The sequence below is a fragment of the Haemorhous mexicanus genome, chromosome 3, assembly GCF_027477595.1.
Source record: "Haemorhous mexicanus isolate bHaeMex1 chromosome 3, bHaeMex1.pri, whole genome shotgun sequence".
In the NCBI taxonomy this organism is placed as follows: domain Eukaryota; kingdom Metazoa; phylum Chordata; class Aves; order Passeriformes; family Fringillidae; genus Haemorhous; species Haemorhous mexicanus.
In genome coordinates, this window is record NC_082343.1 from 35,821,541 (window position 1) to 35,842,888 (window position 21,348).

Genomic DNA, 21,348 nt, shown 5'->3' on the forward strand with positions numbered 1-21,348 from the left:
GTCTAGAAATCCAAAAGAAAAAAACCCCAAACCAGGCTAAATATTTAAATATATAAATATATTAAATGTTCTAAGTTATACTCAGGAAAGCTAAAACACATCTTGCTCTTATTTGGTCCTAAGTCTTCCATGTAACAAACACTACCAGCTCAGGTAACATGTATCTGCTAGGCCTTTTCATAACTATACTTAGAAAGTGCAGAAAAAACACAGTTCCCTCTTTAAGAAATGAGCTACTTTCTGACTGAGCAAGAAGGATGAACAGAATATTATCAGACTGTAAATTATGCAGCACAATATCCCTGATTCCTGATTAAACTTCACTGCAATATTGACACTATCACAGCAGCTTACAGAACTATTAAAGCAGCTTGACAAAGCTACCCATATTTCTTGCAAGAGCTCATAACCTTCAAAGGGCCATTCTTCCTCTCCTGGTTGCACATTTTTCAATCTTGATCCTCAGTGCTACACAGCAATAACTGATTCTGTCATTGTGAGCCATCAGGCTCAGAATTACATCTGCTCTTCCTATTTCCATTGCAGTGGTTACAGTGTGATAGTACATGGCTCGTTAACACTGAAAAGCAGCCCAGACTGTCTTTTTTTCATCAAGTACAAACTTCAAAAACATTACAAACAAACCCCAAGTTAAGACTACTTAAACTTTTTCTCTTTATCATTATTAGATTAATTATCCTATATTAGATTAATCATAAAGCAGCCAAGGTTGGCCAGACCTCTTAGAGGTTCCCAAGCCAGGCCCTGTAGATCTGGCTGCCTCAAATTATGCCCAGGTGGCTTTTCAATATTTCCATGGATGGAGACTCCACTACCTCTCTGGGAAAACTGTGTCAGTGCCCAGGTACCCTCATTGTGAAAAAGGTGCTTCCTGAAATTCAGAGGGAACCTCCTGCGTTTCTATTTGTGCCTCTTGCCTCTCTGGCCCTGTGACTAGGCACCACTGAAAAGAACCTGGCTCTGCTTTTACACCCCGTTCAGGTGTGTTGAGGAGATCTCCTCTGAGCCTTCTCTTCTCCAGATGCTACAGTCCCAACTCTCTCACAGTTTCCTCACAGGAGAGAGATGAAGACAGATAAGAAATGAAAAATATTTGAAAAAGGAAAAAAAGTTCCTACTTTCTTTCAGATTTAAATGGGTTTCTCAAACTGGAAAAAGTATTGACAGAAACTAACAGATAAGCTGAAAATATTCTGAAGTTACAGAACAGCCTGTAAATGGATTTTTCATTTCTTTAAAAGGTATCTCCCAGATTAGCTGAACTACTGTCCTGAAAAATAAGACTGCAAACATTTGCCACTGACCGTTTAGTTTTCTTTTCACATCCTCCAATAATATCTGTACATTTCATGAAAGGTTTATTGTTATATATAATAACAGCTGTAATTATATATCTTATTCTAAACTTTTTCTGTCTCCCATAGAAACTTTAAGCTTTAAATACAGTTTGACAAATCTGTGTCTTCAAGAACTCATAAATATGAGTTCCAATTTTCTAGCAGTGAAGATTTACCCAATCAGCCTTTGCTTACAAGTCTTCAAGAATATTCACATACACTGAATTTGTATATAGAAGCATCTGAGAGTTACCATTTTTCTACAAGAATGTAGCAGAAACCCTGCCATGGTTGCAGACCCTGACATATCTGCAGTCATGTGCTACCGCCTTTGTAGACTACAAAACCAAAGGTTTTGAAATTGCAAATGAAACCAGGTGAATAAAACTTTCTAGTAGAGCAAGTTATCAAAGTACACTAAGTGTGTTATGTTTCACCCTGACATATTTCAACAAATAAAAAGGCTGGCTCTTCAACTAATACAATGTACAGTTTTTAGGGCAAGATCTAAATAAATACCTAAGCATTGAATGGTGAAGAAACAAGTCAGTATTTGTATTTCTGATGAAACAGTGGCTCAGTACAGGCTAAGGCTTCAAAAGTTGCAAATTTCTGAGGGTTCAGTACAAGGATACACAGTCTGCTTTTACAGCGTGGAAGTATCACATGACATCCTCTGCTTTCAGTCCAGATGCATTTCAACTCATGAACAGCACAACACAACACAACTACACATGATACTGGCAGTCACACTGTCTGCCATGGGAGAAGTAGAAAGGAAGTATCTCCCCATGACAAAGCTTTGTCCCTTTTACATTCCATGAAACTCGGAACATATTACACACAACAACAGCATTCCTAGACCTTCAATGGAGCTATATCACTGTCTGAACCACTTTCTTATATGCCTGATCCCAGGCATTTCCCAACATGGATCTCCACATTTGTTGATTTGTCCCCTCCCTCACCTTCATTGCCAACTGAAAAGCCATTTCTCCAGCTTCATTAGAAATGCATCTATAATTCTTCCCCACTCTTTCTGTCCAATCCTTTCCCACTCCTATCTCAAGTTCTGTCAACATAAGCTTTTAACAAATCATGCAACAAAACAATATAAGTACTATTCTGTAAGTAACAGAGTGCGAAAGAAAAACATTATAGAATTCTATTTCTCTAAGCTCTTTATAAAAACTTGATTTTGCTGACCCTTGTCTTTAGTGCAAGACTGTATAAGCTCCAGATCTGATTTTCAATACTGAAGCTGGATCAGGGTGGAGCACAAGCTCCTTCCAAGTGCGTCATTACACACTACCTACAAAATTATGCTGCCAGTCTCAGACTTTCCATCAACCCTGACTGCACAGAATTCCCCAAAGAAGTAAGAAAAACAATAACATTTGCTTTACAATTGTGCTTAAACCAGTATTTGGTGGAGGGAAAAAAAAAATTTCAGGCCATGCTGGAGATGAGTGAATGAAAGCTCTTCCAAAAAGACTTCTGAAAAATGACAAATGAGTAGTCCTTTCAACACAGGTTATGTCTATCATGACAGACATTTCCCAATGCTTTCCCAAAGATGTCAGAAACTAAAATATGACACCCTCCATTGCACCATATGCAACAACAAAAATTCTCAAAAAAGGTACAACAAGCATCTGTTGGACAACTGCCAAAGTAACTATTTAGCTTGTTTTATTCAGAAGTGACAGCTAGAGTTCCTACCAACACTTCAGCAAAAAACATTTTAATTTAGATTTTAACTCAATCATGTTTATACAAACAAACATGATTTAAAAAATGTCCTTGTTCATAGTTCATGTTCCCAGCACATACACTCCCAAAAATCTTGTTTTGGGTTATTTTTAGTTTTGTTGTTAACACATTATGCAGTTCCATTTGATATTGCTCATTCAAACTATCTCTAAGAAAAAAAAAATTGAAATTATGTTTTGAGAAATGCAATCCCCATCTTAAAACTAAATTCAATGCAAATTGACTAAATTCCCTACTGTGAATGGACAATTACACACAGGTGGTAGGAATAAAAGAGGTGTCTTATGGAACCAAACCAGGGTTATCTCATCTCTGAGCTTTGCAACCACAGTAAAACAATGAGCATGACACACTCGCTCTCAGTAGGTGCCACAACTGTGATGAGATACTTGGTGAAGCAACAGGTAAGACCATTTAAAGCAAATTAATCTGGAGGTTAATAGACATCAACGACTAAGCTACGAAGTTTCTTCAGTATTCATTTTAACTGAACACCAATGCCTTCACAATTGTATTCCTAAAGTAAAAGGAGCAGAAGCAGAAGTGGATCTCAAAATGAATAATTTTATTTTTATTCTCAAATTTAGTGTTGAGGAAACACTTTCTTTTCCTTTCACTAACTCCATTGCCAATCACAGCACTTGAACACACGCAGTTCTCAGCAGAAGGTTCCCAACTCAAATGCCAGAGTTAACTGGAGAGCAGTGATATTTTTTTTAAGGAACAGAAATAAACACAATTTATGTTTTAATTGCACAAGACCTTTATCTTGGCATACAGCAGCACTGCTGTCATAGGAAGTAGTCCTCCCAGCTTTATTTCTACCAAAAAGCCCTTGCTGCTGCAAAATCCCTATTGAGGCTGGTTATACAGACATAGAGATGCAGGAAGAGTGTTCTGGAAGCATTACTCACAGAACTAATGTTTTTAGGTCTGTGGCAAATAGCAGAAACATATTTTTCTCTGTTGAACATGTTAACTCCATAGACTTGCTGACACATTCAGCAAAACTGATGACAGCAGCCCCACAAGAGTCTCTCCATGAATACCAACCTCCCAGGCCTTACTCTGTTCATCACCCATATTTTTCTAGCAATATGGCATTTCAGTAACAGTTCATACAGCTCAGTTCCTCTCTCCTCTTCTTGCCTACAGTTCTTCAGGATACCAAGTCAAACTCCAAAGATGCAGGGTTTATTACCAGGTCTCTCAATTTCTAAGCCCCATTTGCAAAGCTCTACGTTTCCCTTAAATCCCGTCAGTTTCTTTCCTTCCCCAATCTCTTCAAAGCCTCTGCTACACACATCTCCATTTTTCCAGCCCCATGTACCTTCACCTCTTACAACTCCCTACAGCAAAAAATACAAACCTCTTCAGAAAACAATACAGACAGAGTTACATAAATTCACTAATGTGATAGAGAATCATATCCAATTTGAAGACTCTGTAAAACTAGCAAGTAGAAAACAGCTTTCAAGAAGTCATTTCCATGGGCAAGTCTGGATGGATTTATTTGCCAGCTACAAGATGGGAATTCAAATAGAGGACATGATCAGCGCTAAAATTTCTTTTGAAAATGATAAATAATCCAAAGTCAGCACGACAAAATTCAGTGAAGGTATAATTGAAGTATATAGGAGGAATTAAAAAGTACAAATATATGAGTAGTTCAGTAGCACTCATACTACAGAAAGATCCTGGCATCACAGCAGTTCACCAACTAGAAATACCTCTTGTAAAACAGTTACAATCTTATTTAAAGTTTTTCATGACAAACAGAGGGCAATTATTCTAAAGTATTTAGTACTGATGAAGAGTCTCCCAAAATCTTAGTCTGCTTTTGGATACCACATGTTAATGTGTGGATTAACTGTGAAAAACTTCTAGAAAGGAAACATAACCAGGGAGGAGTCAAGGAAGACCATGTCACAAGAAATTATAGCTACTTCTAGATGAAAGAAGCCCATGGTTGGCAAAATGTTGCAGGGCAAAAAATTATAGTAAAAATTTGTTTACCAACCACTCAGGAGAGGGTACAAAAAAGTTTGTTTAAATTTCCACACAGATTTGCACTAAATATTAGGGAAAAAACACAAAGAGAAGCACTAGACGATACAAAGACTGCACAATCTTCTTCTGTGGAAGATTTAAGAAAATGTTAAACAAGCATAGGAAAGGCACTGTTTAAGCTCACTTGAAATATAGCACTGTTTGCATATAATGTTTTGGATTATACCATTTTATATGCTTGCTTTCAGTCCTCTGTTTTGACTATTTATCTAACCAAAGCCCGGATCAAAGAGTGAATTACATCTTCCACTTCACTTGGAATAATAAATCACAAGAAAGGGTGATTTGTGTTCTCATGAAATGGAAGATGTGTAAATACTGAAAATGTTGTACAGGTTTTTAGTATCCCCACATAATCCTTTTGCTCTGTAGTTTTTAGGGGCCAACACTTGATAATCTAGAGAGATCTTAAAACAGAAATCCTAATTCCCTGTTCACACACAAGGTATTCCTACTATGAAAAACCTATGTATAATCTAATCAGTATATAAAGCATGTCACTTGCACTAGTAGCATTCATTGACAGAAATGCAATGTTCTCACTAGGTTACTTTTCCCTTGCTGCTCAGTTTAAATTAATGTCTAAAGAAAAAAGAAAGTAAAATTTACCATAATAATTTTACCCTGTGTTTTTTTTAATGGGTATTGCCTACATACAATAATTACCTTTCAAGAATAATCAGAAGAATTTAGAAGCTCTATAGGCTTTACTGGATGAAATTATATACATTATTTTGCTTGTCAGACAGCAAAAATTGAAAAATGGGAAAAGAAATTGTATCTATTTTTACCTGGCTTGCATTCATAGAGATCACAGCATTCCCCTGGCTTTCCTGATGCCTTAGAAACCAATATATTCAAATAGCCAGGCTGGCAAACCTTCCTCAAGCAGCCTGCAGGATTACACACACAACGGCTTGGGAGTGGGCAGCATTCACCAGGAGGTGCATAGCCTTCAATCAAGATGGAATCTTCTGGACATCGAGGAGAAAACTGGACCTCACAGCGAGCCTTGGAGCAATCAGGTTTCTCTTCTGAAAGGGAGAGAAAAATCATCATGCCATATGTGTCAGTAAAACACTGAAGTTTTGAAGATCAACTCAGATAAAAGCTCCCTCTTTTCTCCCTGCCCCCTTCAATAAAAAAGAAAAGGAAACAGCCGCTGCTGAACTGATTAGCAACAATTACCAAATATCCTTAAAAACTATAGTTATTTGCAAGATGCTAGGCGTCTTATGAAATATTTTACAAAATTTCTAATTTGTGCAAGGTGAGTGATGTCTGAAGCCACACAGTCTCAAGCAGAGCTGTGAACTTACATTTGGCCAGGATGTTAAGAAACAACTTGTCATATCCTGTCAGCCCTGATGTTCACACCTATTACTTTAGTTTCCTAAGACCTTCCATTATGGACTGATTTAAATTGCTTGATTTATTAACCTGAACTGAGCTCTCACACATTCAAAATGCAAGCTGAAAGTTCAACAGCTAACATATTTGAATACTTTGGCAGAAAAGGATTTTTCCTGCACATTCTCCCGATGTTCACATTAGAAGTGGTATTCCTACATACTTCAGCAGCTCGAACACTAAGAGATATGAGGTTTTACTATGGTGATGATGAGGTTTGTTGATGGTCCTTATGCATCCCTTCTAACTCAGGATATTCTATGATTCCTTCATGTACAAGTAATTTATGTTTTTTCTTAAAAGCATCAAAGGCTACTAAGCTAAATGCGCTACTAGATAGCATTATAGCTCTTTTCTTACAGTTAAAAATCCTACTATTTCCATCTATCTTTAAACAGCCTTGACTAGATATGTATTTTGCCTAGAACTTTAAATAACATTTTTAAGACCAATGTTTTTTTTTCAAACCTACCCTAACATTTAGGTTCTTATCTGCTTTGTTAAACACATTGTTCAGACAGAACGTTACTGGTTACAGGGGCTCACAGGAGAGAGCTGTATAAATAAGACATAACATACTAGTTTCAGTACTGTATTGATAGCCTTTAGTTTATGCATGTAATAAAAGGCTTGACACTCAAGCTTTTAAAATTATTTTCATTTTCCACTGCATGTTTGCTCAACATACACAGAGAAGTGATAGACCTGTTGCAGTAGCAGCCCTTACAGTACATACTCATGATAGGCTCTTGACAGACCACTTGTTCTCATGATGACCCTTAAATTCCCAGTGTTCATTACTTTATGTGCCCTAGCATTATGCATCCACTGATCTTCCAATTTTCATGACTAACAGATAATCCCATCTTCATGCAATCTCTCTCATGAAAATACTTGGGATTATAAGTATTTTAAATAGTTGACCTGCTCTTTTTCACTTGACTGCATTTTACACACATATATATATATATAAGTCCTTAAGGACTGCTCATATAATTCAATACAAATAAAATCTGAGCAACGCAATTGGTCAAATACATGAAAAACTATTTTTGACCAATTTGGCTAACTCTCCAAAAGGCAAAGTTTGTCAGAAATGCACATCAAACTGTTCAAATTCAGACTATTCAGGACTCTAGATGCATCATTTTTGAAGACCAATGCAAAGCCTGCAGCTGGAGTTGGTAAGGTCACCCAGCAATAATATGAAAACAAGGATGTGTCACTATCAACATATAAGAAGCATCACAGGCAATAGAAAAGAGAAATTTAAAATAGAGAACCATGACAAGTACTTTTGTATGAAATATTCACTCAGTGTTTTGCAGTTATTTTTGATAGCCTATTCCATGTTAGAGTATTGTACCTAATGGAGTTAAAGGTTACAGACTGTGACAGGACTCTTGTATAAAGCCAGCACCATTTTCAGAGAAAATTATTTAAACATAACCACCACCTCACAAAAGACATGTTTATGTTCTAATACCAGGTAATATAACACCAGTAGATATTTATAAACCAAAGGTTTTCTTCTTAATCCAGTGTCACTAGTACATTTGTACTTCAGAGTCCTAAAAAATAAATAGACAAAACCCTACTTATGACTTCCTATTAATACTCATGTAAATATTGTGCTTCCAAAGTACATCTCAAACTCTGTACATGTTGAAACATTCCTCTCCCAATACACAAATGCAACTGAGCAACAGGAAAGTCAAACACATTCACCCAAGCGGGATCAACCAACAGACAATTATCTTTCATCTTCCCAAACTCTAGCACCCCAGCATAGCCAAAATCAGGTTAAGAAATTTTTTGCAGACTATGTCACAATTTGTTTCTTGATTTAGATGCTGTTTTTCTTTATGGAAAGCAGCTACTGACTAAAATAATGTGTGGTCAGCAGTACATTAAGTGTTTCCTTAAACATCATCTTTATCTAGAACATGAAAAGGCAGCAGCTCCGGGTGTAGCATTCCTACTTGTTAGTTAAAGCTTTAAACAGCTAGCATCATGCTAGTGTAATTGCTCTCCAAGTCCAGAATTCACTGTAATGGAAGAAGATGGGAGATCAGTTTTACTGCATCAGTAAAAGCTGATGTAGGCTCCTCATTTTGACACCAAGTTTGGATAAAACACATTATTTCTCAGCAACCACTCAGAAAAGTTTCAAGGTTTTTCTTCTTGTTATCTCAGCAAATGACAAAATCTTCTCTACCAGAGATTCATTACACTAAACTAGTTCTACCTTTTCATTACTTTGTCAAGGAAGGCATCGAAATTTAATCTGTTCTCAAAATAAATTATAAACATTAATACAGCCATAAATGTCACTGCTTTAGCAGAATTCCTGATTTAATTCCAATATATACAGCTATTTAAGATTTCATCAAACAAGAACTGTTTAATAGCTCTTTTTTCCTTTATTAACCAACATTTCTACCCCTTACAAAAAGAACATTAAAAAAAACCCCTGTAAAAACAAAATAATTAAAAATACACCAACAGCCTCAAAAGACAGGTAGCAGGGTAATGCCAAGCTGTATTCGACAAGAAAACCCTGTGAAATCACTCAGCAGTGCTACTTCTGCTAGTTTGCCCCTTTTACATACCAGACAGACTGTTTCAAAGCAGCTTCTCAGCAGACCAAAGTAGATTCACAAGAGCCTACTGCCTCTCTGTCAAATAGGCACAGACTACAAAGCACCAACCTGTCCCCTGGATGTTTTAGGCTACTGCCTATTACACAAATCTGGTTCATCCTGACCAACATCTTCACAGTCAAAGAATGCATCAGGACTTAAACTCCATTTTGATAATAAATAGAATATAAGCAAATAAATATTATGTGTGTCCAGAAACAGGAGAACTTCATTTTTCAAAGCACTGTGGTGAACCTAAAAAATTAGGCTTTTGAGGAAAGGGAGAACCATACGTAGGACTATATATATGACTTACTATGAAACAAATTACTACAGCAAATATATACATATTCCTGAATAATAGGGCATCTCTTAGGGCAGATTACACAAGATACATGTGTCCCATTGTTCGCACACAAAGTGCAAAATCCTTTGCAAGAAGAATTTCATACAACCCTAACTACTGTGGAGACAGTAAAATTGCTATAGCATAAATCTCAATCTCATTTCAATACATCCTTTATAAAAATACCCCAACCGTTAATAAGGAGAACAATCACTTTTCAGGGATGCATTCTGATAAAAGTTTGAACTGATAACCTACAACTCACTAAGAAAAACATAGTTGGCTGCAAGTGCTGCCTTTATGTTCAAAAAAGCAGCATTTCAAATAGCAACACAAAGAACAGAAAATATTGGTTGGTTTTCTGATAAGGTTTCTCTGTGGGACACATTCTCTTTATAGCTTTTCATCAAACACCAAAGCTGGAAGTGTTCTGGTCCCCCTGACATCTCAGCAGCTTGAGCCAACAAAGAATCTCTACAGAGATAAAGGAAGAGTCTGGATCAATCAAGCTTTTGCAAACTACCTATTCTTAGACAGACAATTTTCTTAAGAAATTCGGAAATGTAGCTAGAAATACAACATTCTTAATAAGCTGAAAACAATCCAGACAGGAAAACTAACATTTTGATGAATTCCAGATAAGACTTCAAGCCTTGGAAACAAACTTAGTAACTACTCTAAAAGGCAGCTCTAGAGATCATTTCAAACAAAGTTCTTCAGTTTACCAGTGACAGGGTTATTTCTAGATATAAATTACTACTGGCAGAAGTTTTGCATTTCAAGACAAACTTACTTTCTATAGGTCTGAAGGTTCAGGCTTACTTTTACTTTGTTAAGAGCCTGCAAGAAGAACTTGCTATTATTGAGCTCATGAGAGAGTACACCCTAAAATTATTAAGAATAACCTAAGTTACAATGTATAACTGAAAAATAATAGGTTAATAAGATACAATCCACAGTGTGCTTTATTATTAAAACAGGGATCATTCACTTAAAAAGTTAGGATGTCTCAAAAAAATTTCTCACTTCCATCTCAGAAGTGCACAGGGAAGTTGAGCATCTCAGAAGCTGAGGCTCAGCAACATTCAAACTGACTTTTCATTGCAACCACAGCATACTTGTTATAAAGTGCATGAGGAGGAGGAGAACAACCTTCAAAGAATATAATAATAACAAGAAACCAAGATATGGATTTGGGGTTTTTTTCTTTCCATTAACTCTAGAAAGTATCTATCATAAAACAACAGTCATAAACCCACAACTTTGTCACAAAGTTTTTCCATATCAAAACCTACAATGTATTTTTAAAATTGTACTTCCCATGACTGTAAAAAGTTATTAGGGGGAAGTGGAGGTAAAATAGCAAGTTACTGAAGCACTTCTGCTGCAACCAGTGCTTTCTTTGAGAGAAGGCAGCTTCTTTACCTTTCTGAAAGGTTTCTGCAATTCTCAAACTGGGTACTAGTTAGATATGCTTTTCTTAAGACAGTCACTGAATATAGGAAGTCTAGATCTCTCTATTTCTTTGGTTAACGCAGATCAGTTGTAACAGGAACCAACCAAGCCAAACCACCCCACAACCCTCCTCATCTTTGTTAATACCAAAGCAGCATGGAAATAAAAATAGTTCCTTAAGAAAAATTAAACACTTGGCTTTTACCTCTGTATCAAATTCTTTTCCTTCATTATGTTTGCATGCTCTGCTTTGACACGCAGAGAAAGTACATGCCAAGTTTATTTAATGAGAAAAGCAGAGCAGTTAAAACATTGGTTAGAACAGTGAAAGGATGTTAGGGTATAATCTGGTGTGGGAGAGACAGAGAAGAAAAGCCCTGACAGGGATGGGAGGGTCTTCTCATTCTTCAGGGGAAACGGAACAGATCCATGCTTCTCAGGAAACCATTTCAGGGAGGAATTTTTATCATTTTGTCAGAACTTCATGTGATGCTGTTACTCAGTCACCATAGAAACAAGGGCAGAATGTTTTATTGAATGAGATGGCTGAAGAGAAATTGGCATTTTCCAGGTCCAAATGCTTCCATTGAGATATTTAAATGGTTCTACAGTTGATTCTTTAATACGATTTTTAATACATATGCATATAGATATACACAGAGATGGAGAGAAATTTTTTTTTTGGTTAGGTCCATACAAAGAACACAGAATAAGAAGCACTTTGAAAGCTTCACATTTCATTTTTCTGAGCAGTTCCAAATAGGATATGGTTTATAAAGATGAACATTTTGCAGGACTAAACAAAGCAATGCACCACAGTTGGTACACGTACTTTGAAGGCATGTGTTCAGCCTTGCGTTTTTGTTTCACTGTAAAGTATTTTTGTGAAATCCAGGCTAAAACACAGTCACTCTTATTGTACAGTCTTACAGTCATCATTGAGGTGACTATTCCAAACAATAGGCACACTGTACTGTTATACAGTGGCAGGAAGGAAATATTAAAAGGATTAGGGATAAACAAGAAAAATGATTACCCAGCTGAAGCAGTCAGACAGACAGGGATCGATATTGGAATGCAAAATACCCCAAAGGATTTTCAAGAATCAAAAGGGCAGTTATAGTAGATTAAAAAATGAGATTAACTTACACATACAATATGCACAGTCCTGTATACGGATGAACTGCTACAAATAAAAAAGTGAACGAGAGCCTGACCTTTTACCTAAAACTGAACTTTATTTAAAATCTGTTCTATTTTCTAAATGAGTCTTGCTACACTTCCCAGCATTCTGGTGCTCCACATTTTATGTACTACACAGTGGGGCAACCTGTTTTACCCACATTATAGCCTAGTCTTCTCATAATAGAAAAGCCTGGAACTAACCTGGGTTAAAAAAGTCACACACAAAAAGACAGTCACAGATACAAGTTTTAAGAAACATCCATTCATTGATACACATCTTTGCAACACAGTATTCACTACAGATTTGCCAAAGATTTTCCATTTTGAGGACCAAGTAACCAGAAAAAGGGTTATATCACTCAAGACAGCTACAGTCAAGCAAGACAAAAATCCCCTTTGGGTAGACAGCGAAGCTATTTCAATTTTGTAATTCCATTTTCTGAACTAGTTTCTTTTCCTGTACTGGAAATATTAAAAAGAAAGGTGGTAATTCAAAATGAACAGACCCCAAAAAACACCACACCAGAATCACAAACAATCCTGACCCCAAACTGATGTCTTCCAAAGAAAGAGTTAAGAGACTAAATGAGGATCTGTCAAACAGCCGCATCTAAATGGAAATGCCAGTTCTATAAAACCAATAGTGTTTGTGGCAGTAGTTGCATTTGGGTTCAGACCTCCAAGATCACAGAATTTCTCTGTTATGCTTAGAAAAAATTCATGTCTTGAAAACTCAAAAGTAATTTTGCTTTTCCTCCGTTTCACTCAAAACCTGCTTTAAACAAACACGTATTAGCTTGACACCAACAAGTCAATCCAAATCAATAATGGATAACGTTATCTGACAGAACTGTACATGAAGGACTGAGCCCAGCCCACTGCACAGAACACAGGAAGCCATGCCATGCCGGGGACAGGATCCATTTCTATTGCTACCTGCACTGCTTTCAATAGAAATAAAGCACCTTTAAACTTCAGCAGTGAAAATCCTTCAGAAATTAGCTGGAGAAATGAGCAGATAGCTGTAGTCAGATTTCCAGTTGTGTTGCCTCTCTTGAAAACAACATTCAAAATTTTATTCACTATTGTCACGCCTGGAATAGCATTGTACATTGTAATTTCTTTATATAAGAAAGCCTATTATGCTGGATGAATGGTACAGCTTCTACTCGTGCTCAATCTTTATACTGGCAAATCAACTGGAATTTTCAAAGAAAGAGTATGTAGACAGTAAGGAGATGGTCTCATCTAGGGAGTTAGGACTTCAAAGAATGCCAAATCATTCTGGGAATAAACCAAAAACGGAAATACTAGATTTATAATCAGTATAAACTGCATATAATTTGATGCCTTACAAAAATGTACACCAGCAGTAGATATAAGTAAAGCAGAAAGTATTACTTATTGCAAGAGTATATTCAGCTGCAAAACCAAAGGTAATGTTGAATGAGTACCAAAGTAATGATAAAGCACAACTATTTTCAACAATTCTGCTTAATGCAGGTTAAGAAAACAATATGAGCCTAGCTGATACCTGGAGAAATAATCACAAATATTCACTGAAGGAGAAGCACTGTAAGGCACAGTTTGATGTGACAAGGAGAAAGAGATTTGAATTTGAAGACACTGTATACCCCGCAACAGACAAACCTCTGGAGGCAGCTCAGGACATAAGGAGCACCAAACAACTTATTCTACCACACAATCACACCCAGACTAAAGTATCAAATTACTCTTTGCTTCTTACTCAAAGTCTAAAAACATAAGCAGAATAAGGACTTAGGAAGCACTTGCATTTGCAATAAATGCAAATTATAATGAAAACACATACATGAGTTTTACAAATAGTAAGAATTCACATATGTATGAAGCTAGCAACTGAGACTGAACAGCAGGAAGGGCAATCAGTTTTCTAGAGCTGATTAACAAAAGCAACAGACTTGTAAACATTAACTTAGAAATGAGGGGTTTGATATTCAAAGAAATGCAATTTGTGTTGTTAGTAAAATTGAATCAACTCCTGTCTGCCCTTGGTGCTTTGCTTTGTTAATACAAATAAATTTAAGGTATGTGATTTCTTTAGTTCTCTCTGATAATTGCTAATGCTAAAAAGCCCCACCAAAATCCACAACCCCCAGCCCACGCACAGTAAAAGAAGGACCTAAATGCTGTAAGACACTTCTGGCAAGTTAACTCCAGTATGCAAACTAGTTTTCCCAGTTATTATGTTCAAAGAACCTCTGTCTCTTACCAGCTTAACCTCTGTACGTTTATTAGAGGCTTAACCACGTGTTTCTAAAATTCTTTCACAAGAACACTCAAGATGCATGATGTTAGGAAAAACAACCTTGTTCAACATTTTGGTCTTCTCTTTACTAACCTAAGATACCACAGCTGTCAGAAACTACGAAGAGAAGCACAGTTTCCTTCTTTTAGGCAAACAGAAAGTGAACGCTTTCAATGGAGAAGGCCAACACTGCAGTGTTTCAAGACATTTTCACCCTCCAACTGCTACGGTCCATCTCTCTTGACTTCTCTGGGTTAGCTTCCTCCTAAGCCCTTCAAAATAACCTCTCTTATTTAGAATTTAAACACATTTTGATTGTTCAAGATTTTCCATACAATCAGAGATCTTCCAAAATTCTTACTTTTCCCTTTTATTTCTTTTTTAACATTTAATTACTGTTGTCTCCCCAGAATGAGTTTTAATGCCAACTAACTGTTCCTTTGTAACTCATCACTTACCAAACCTGCATCATTATTGAATAACATTTCCATGCATTACTTAGGACAACAGAAAAGAACTCTCTCTATAATAAGAAACATGACAGCAAAGCAAAAAGGGGCCGTTATAATTTTAGGGGAAACCTATACTGACAGAGAGAATTCTGACATAGAAATTCATGGTGCCTTGCAGTGAAGAGATCCTACAAACTTTTTACAACATATCCAAAAAGAAGAGAAATTTTCAACCTGAAGGAATTTAAACAACTCAGTCCTCCAGAAAAAGTAGATATTGGTTCTTACCAGATCTATTTTTTCTGAGAAATGACACTTAACAAAACTCTAGTTAGAGTGTCAATTTCACTGAACACAGAAATGGTGGATAGTCCACATAAAAATATCATCTTTTCTCTAAAGGCGAAGCCTTCTAATAAACTGCCATATTTGACACTTAAAATGCAAAATGCAGAAATAAGCAGCTTATCAGAAGACTCCAATGTAAAAGATGCTAAAGCACTCTGTTCTCGGGTTCTTAAACTGAAGGCAACTTCTCATATTCCATGTAAAAATATGGAATAAATAGTTATAATAGAAACTGTGCTTTCTTGACTTCAGAGAACATTTGCACTAAGCAAAATAAAATTAAATAAAGCGTCTAAAAATCACGCAAGCAATTCTGCTGAATTCCAAGCTCCTGCTTACAATACATGTTTTCAGTGCTAGTTTGAACGTGTTTCTGCATTTTTACAACTGTCATTCACACAAATAAAAAAGGAAAAGCAAAATATCTATTGGGTAAAAAAGAAACAAGACAAAAGAAGCACAAGAAATTTTAATTTTATTCTAAGGTCCAGACAGCTTCAGCTTGAGAAGACAGCTACCCAACTGCTTGACTACAGGTTTTTGAGAGCTGATTGAAAAAATAAACAGACACCTGGAAATTTGAGAATCATCTTACTCGTCCTGCTTTCAAACTACGCCGTGTCCTAACCAGAAATACCTACATATCTCAGGGCTGGTGGGGGGTGGCACACGTACAACACACGTGTACATGGATTCATAACCAGCCCTCACATGCAGTAAGACCACAAGGAATCACAGTGTGAGACATTTGTTCTGCTCTGCAGTACTGCTGCACAAAATGTAAGAAGCCAGATTACTCTTAAGAAAAAGTGAGAGTCATGCAATATCCACAGTCTTGATTGCTCAGATTGTCACTGCACAGGACTATGCAGATACATAAGTAAAATATTTGACAATACCAATAAAATACAGCTTCAAGTCCACCATTAAATGCTACTAGGTATCACCACCCTCTTATTCTACCTTAAAGCAGCAATATCCTGCAGAGGGAATTAAATGTCAAAACTACAAAAAAGCAGAAAGTCAGCGTTTACACAGTACTGAGCTTCTGCTAACACTAGTACAAGTATTTTGCTGACTTCAGTAGCCATTAAACTTGGACCCCTCTGTTTCAAACTGGATGAAAGCCAACACCTTGTACTACAAACAAAAGACAGCAAGTCTGGAAAAAGACCAACAATCCTATGCCAAATATATAAAAATAATCTCTCGGTTTCAGAACGCTGTTGGCTGCAATGTTCTTTAATTAGATTCAGTTTCTGATCTCATTTGAAGCATACAGTTGTGTATTAACCACCTGGAAAGTTTGTTTCCAAGAGCAGCTTAAAGAGGAATGATCTCGAGGTTCGCAAGCATGATAATCTGCTTTTTCCCAAGTGTATTGTTTAATTTATTTATTTTTTTTTTTAAATCATGACTACCAAAAATATCACAAATCATCCTGGCTCAGACAATTTTTCTGATTCGTTGCGCTCCACTTTTCTTACTCTTTCTTCTTCATTGACCTTTCCTCTTAAGTTATCCACTTATTGTTTATGTCCTCTTTAAAGCAAGCCTCAAATGCTACTGATTTCACATCTTTTCCAGCCTGTCTTTCCTATTGTACATCTCCATCAGTACAATACACAGCAACGCACTTGTTTTGTGTAAAAATCTACCTTAATACATAATATTATTTCTCTTAAACACTAAGGAAAAGCACACTTGTGGCATTTTGCACAGCAACTTCCATGACACAACTGATAAAAGAACAAACTAAGAAATTCAGATGTAGGAGCTTTAGATTAGTATAATCTCTTGGGGCAGTTTGGCTAAGCCTTGAATGAAGATTAAAATTACAAACACTAAAATGCAGGTTACATACCACTGTGGAACATTATGCAACATGAAAAAAGCTACTGCCAGGAAACTGCAGATACAGTCGCACTTCCCAAGTGAAGCAAATTAATATTATTTCCAGCAAGATTCCTATGATGGCACCCCTTGCACAAGTTTGGGATTCAGTACCTCCAAAGCCATTCCATTTTTAGATCAAACTCAGTACAGTGCAGGGCACAGGAGACATCATTGTACATTTAATTCTGTTCGCAGCACACGTTACAGAGTATGTGGTTCTGTGACCAGAAACAAGGCATTAATAAATTGGCTTATAAATAAAGTCAAGTATGAAGACTGCACATTATCCACAAAAGTTTTTAGCATCTTTAAAACAGTCAAGAGACAGCAATGTTGAATTTGGTGAGGACAGGCTCCTTGTCAAGCCTGGAAAAACTCTAGGAGGGGGAAGACGGCAAATGGAATTTTAAACAGTATCTACTGAGTGCCCCAAGGAAGAGACTGGCTCTGTACACTCTCATGCTACAATGACAGTGGATTCTACCTCACAAACACACCCTGGGTAAGCAATGTGAGCAGCAACACCAGAATTTTAGTTAAGAGCTATTGTGAACAAAATGCAAGTTTGGTGTGCTTGAAACAGATTAATGAAACTAGAAGAAAGGAGTTGAGGTTACTAGCAAACACTAAGAATTTTTTTCCTCAAAAGATGCAATGATCCTTACAACCATGATACTGCACTGATCCTATAAACTCATACAGTACAGTCAAGAAATCCCAAGGCTGACAATTTATTCCTTCATATAGGCCAAGCATTGCAGAAGTGAGCAAAGCCTGAGCAGTGCTAACCAGGAAAGCCTGCTTGACATTCAACAAGATAACAGCAGAAAGCAAAAGCCACCAAAAAGCCTTATCAAACACCACATCCACTGATGCTTACACATCTCAAAGAAGAGATTTCACTGTTTTCCCCTACTTGGCTGGAAGAAGAAAGCAGAGAGAATAAAATCTAGTATTACAAGATGAAGTATCTCACATGTCACGTAAGATATCTCCTCCACAGTACACTTCAGTGAACAGCACAAGTCCTCACAAGTAAAGCAGCAGCAACAGAAGTAAATGAGAAAAAATGAAAAAATCAGGACTTTAGTTAAAGCACTTGTAGGTGCTAATGGCTAACAAAAGCAATATTAATGAGGTGAGCTTTAAAGGAGACTTTTCATTAGCATAACTCAAAATTAACCTTTTTTCAACAAAAATAATAAAACATACCACTGCTGCCAATCAAACAATTCTGCTCTAATCTTTCATCCAATTTATGCAATGAATGCACTTTCTCAACACAGAGTACTTGCTTTCATGGAAATCTGGATCAAGACTTACTAACATTTATATGAAGTCTCTGTGATATAACCAAGCCGGAAAGACAAGATTAAGTAATACTGATATATCCATAATAGCATAGGATGCAAAAATTCAATTCTGTCAACCTGCATGCCTTGTGAAACATGCCTTCAGAATCTCACCAGCATAAAAAGAAAGAAAAATTGAAATACAATAGTAGAAAGTTAGAAACTTTATTGCAAATTTCTTATTACGTGCACACCCTCCCCATGCACTATGATCTATGAATGCTTAAAAGGAAACAAAGTTAAGTTGAATAAATCTCTTGCACTTAACCTCACACTACTAACGTCCTATAAAGCAGGATTTTAATTATCACCTTTAATAAACTGGTCTTCTCCCATTTCACAAAATTTTCTTGAATTATGCTGTACATTTTAAGATATTTTAAAATATATTTAAGCACCAACTATTTCAGAAAAAAATTTTAAAAATAAAAATTAAGCAGAGTAAATGTTAAATTCAGCTACAACTTCTATTATGCCACAAAAAGAAGCAACAGTTAGATCACATAAGAGTGGACAGTACAAGCTTAAATAACCTGTAAATGCACCATTTAAGAAATGTAGAAAAACTGTCTTATGAAATGAATTATTTATGCAGCAAGATTTGAGAACAAATATTCAGTTAGCAGAAATTGCCTTAGCTGCTTGACTTAGAAAGGACTTATATGTACTAGTGTGGATTCATTCTGTCTCTTGTTCTGTGCATTACAATGTGGTAACTAAGAGCACAGATCTAAAACCAAACAAACCTCAGACAACAAAACCCCACAAAGCCATTCCCTACAACCCAACAAAAAAAAAACCCCACAAACAAATCAGTCAAAACCAAATTTTAGAAAATGCATCATAAAAAGAGAAGAAAATCAACAAAAACATGACCAAAGGAATAGAGATGCTTATATAGCAATGAAGTATCAGATCCAAGAGACACATAACACATATAGAAAGGATACTCCAATGGACAGAAAGTTCAGAAGAATTAGGAACAAATTTCAGGTCCACATTAAACTGGATTGAGTTTCTACCTCTGTGGTTTCAGGAAATTCAGACAACCTATTTTGGTTGTTTCACTCCCCAGTTTACCATCCTTTTTAGCAATTTACCATCCTTTTAAGTTTCTTAACAAGCACAAGGAAACCTGTTCTATATGTGGTATCATGCTTTGTGTAACATATGATCCTTTTTTCAGTCAAGATTCTAAGGTGTTACAAAAAACCCTACTGCACTCAAACCAAACAAAATCCCAACTTGCTAGTAGTATGTATCTGAAAATGCTTTACAGCTGCTAAAAAATCTGAGTATTCAGGAAAAAAATGGACAAGTTTTTCTTCCATAGAAAAACTGCATTGAAGTAGTCATCCTTGAGTACATGCAGTTGAAAAGAAGGTCATACAGATGCATATTCACTATTCAGTCACTGGCAAGTTGTAGTGAATTGATGTTTTACAAAGAAACTTCAGTTCATTCAGTTCTCAGTAGGCAGAATTCAGTTTAAACCAAAGCATGATGTATCCATTTTTCTTCTTTAAATAAACCATTGCACCCTAGGCTATAGATCCATATGCAGTTAGAGAGTTTGCTAGAATCATGCTATTTTGATTAGAGTAAAACAAAAATGGAATGGAAGAAAACACATTTTGGTTAATCACTCCCAAACATATTTTTTTAAATGGAGCTGCTTTTAAGAAAAGGTAGAAGAGCCAACCACTGTCCCAGCAGGGTGAGCTCTATGGAGTAAATTTGCAAGCTATCTCAAATTCATCCTAGGAATAAAGATATAGGAGATGTAGACAGCAGCTAAAACCAATCAGGTTATGTAATATATTAATGCCTCATAGGTATCACTTTGTGATATATTTATGTCTCACAGAAATTATCTGTTCCAACTGACATCATATACAGAAAAACAAACCCTTTCAGGTAATAAGTAGTCCAGAACTGCTCCCAAGAACGGTGCCACTAAGTCAAATTTCTGAGCATTTTCCCCATGGCAAGTACTTTCAGAACTTTCAAGGCAAGTCTGAGACTTCCTACCACTTTTGGTGAGGATCTATAATTTTCAAGTCTGTCAACTGCAGAGTAATTCCAGTCCAGCTGGACATCGTAAGTCGGCTGGTCCTCCCCACTACTCTGAGCAAAACCTATGCTAGTCATCTGCTCAGATCCAGGTGAGTTCAGACAACCGTGAGGATGGCAATTCCACTTCCTCTTGGGGTGGATCACAGTATGAGAAGTTCCCACCACGTATTCGGCATGTTTTTGTTGCAGCTGACATCTGATGCTTCTCATCCTTCCACTGCGCCCCTCGGTGCAGCAACTACCTACATCTTCTCTGCGGCCAAATACGAGGCCACTGAGGACAGCATCCAAGTCCCTTGGATGCTGTCTTCCTTTTCCTTAGACACAAAAAAACGTCTCCTGGCTCTAGACGGTGTTCCCCTGCTCCTGCCGAGGCACGGCTGTGGCAGGAGGGATGCCGAGGCTGTGCAGAAGCGCAGCGGGGTAAGTGCGGGGGCTGGAAGCGCTGCTCCGCAGCTCGGGCTGCAGTTGGCGGCCGCCGCCACCAGGGCACACTGCCGGCTCGCCATCCGCCCCTCACCGCCAGGGCACACTGCCGGCTCGCCATCCGCGCCGCTGGGGCACACTGCCGGCTCGCCATCCGCCCCGCCAGGGCACACTGCCGGCTCGCCATCCAACCCGCCCCGCCGGGGCACACTGCCGGCTCGCCATCCAACCCGCCCCGCCGGGGCACACTGCCGGCTCGCCATCCAACCCGC

At 37.2% G+C, this 21,348-nt stretch overlaps 1 protein-coding gene across 3 annotated transcripts in view; it reads right to left on the reverse strand.

The window, feature by feature from the left end:
* The window catches only part of CRIM1 (cysteine rich transmembrane BMP regulator 1), a 172,783-nt gene that overhangs the window by 85,765 nt on the left and 65,670 nt on the right, over nt 1-21,348 (reverse strand). For 2 of the 3 annotated variants that reach the window (XM_059841364.1, XM_059841363.1), the window contains one exon: nt 5,993-6,235. The exons of the other annotated variant lie outside the window; for it this stretch is intronic. In XM_059841364.1, the coding sequence (XP_059697347.1) occupies nt 5,993-6,235 (243 nt within the window). The remainder of the gene's footprint in view (nt 1-5,992; nt 6,236-21,348) is intronic. 3 annotated transcript variants of the gene reach the window in all.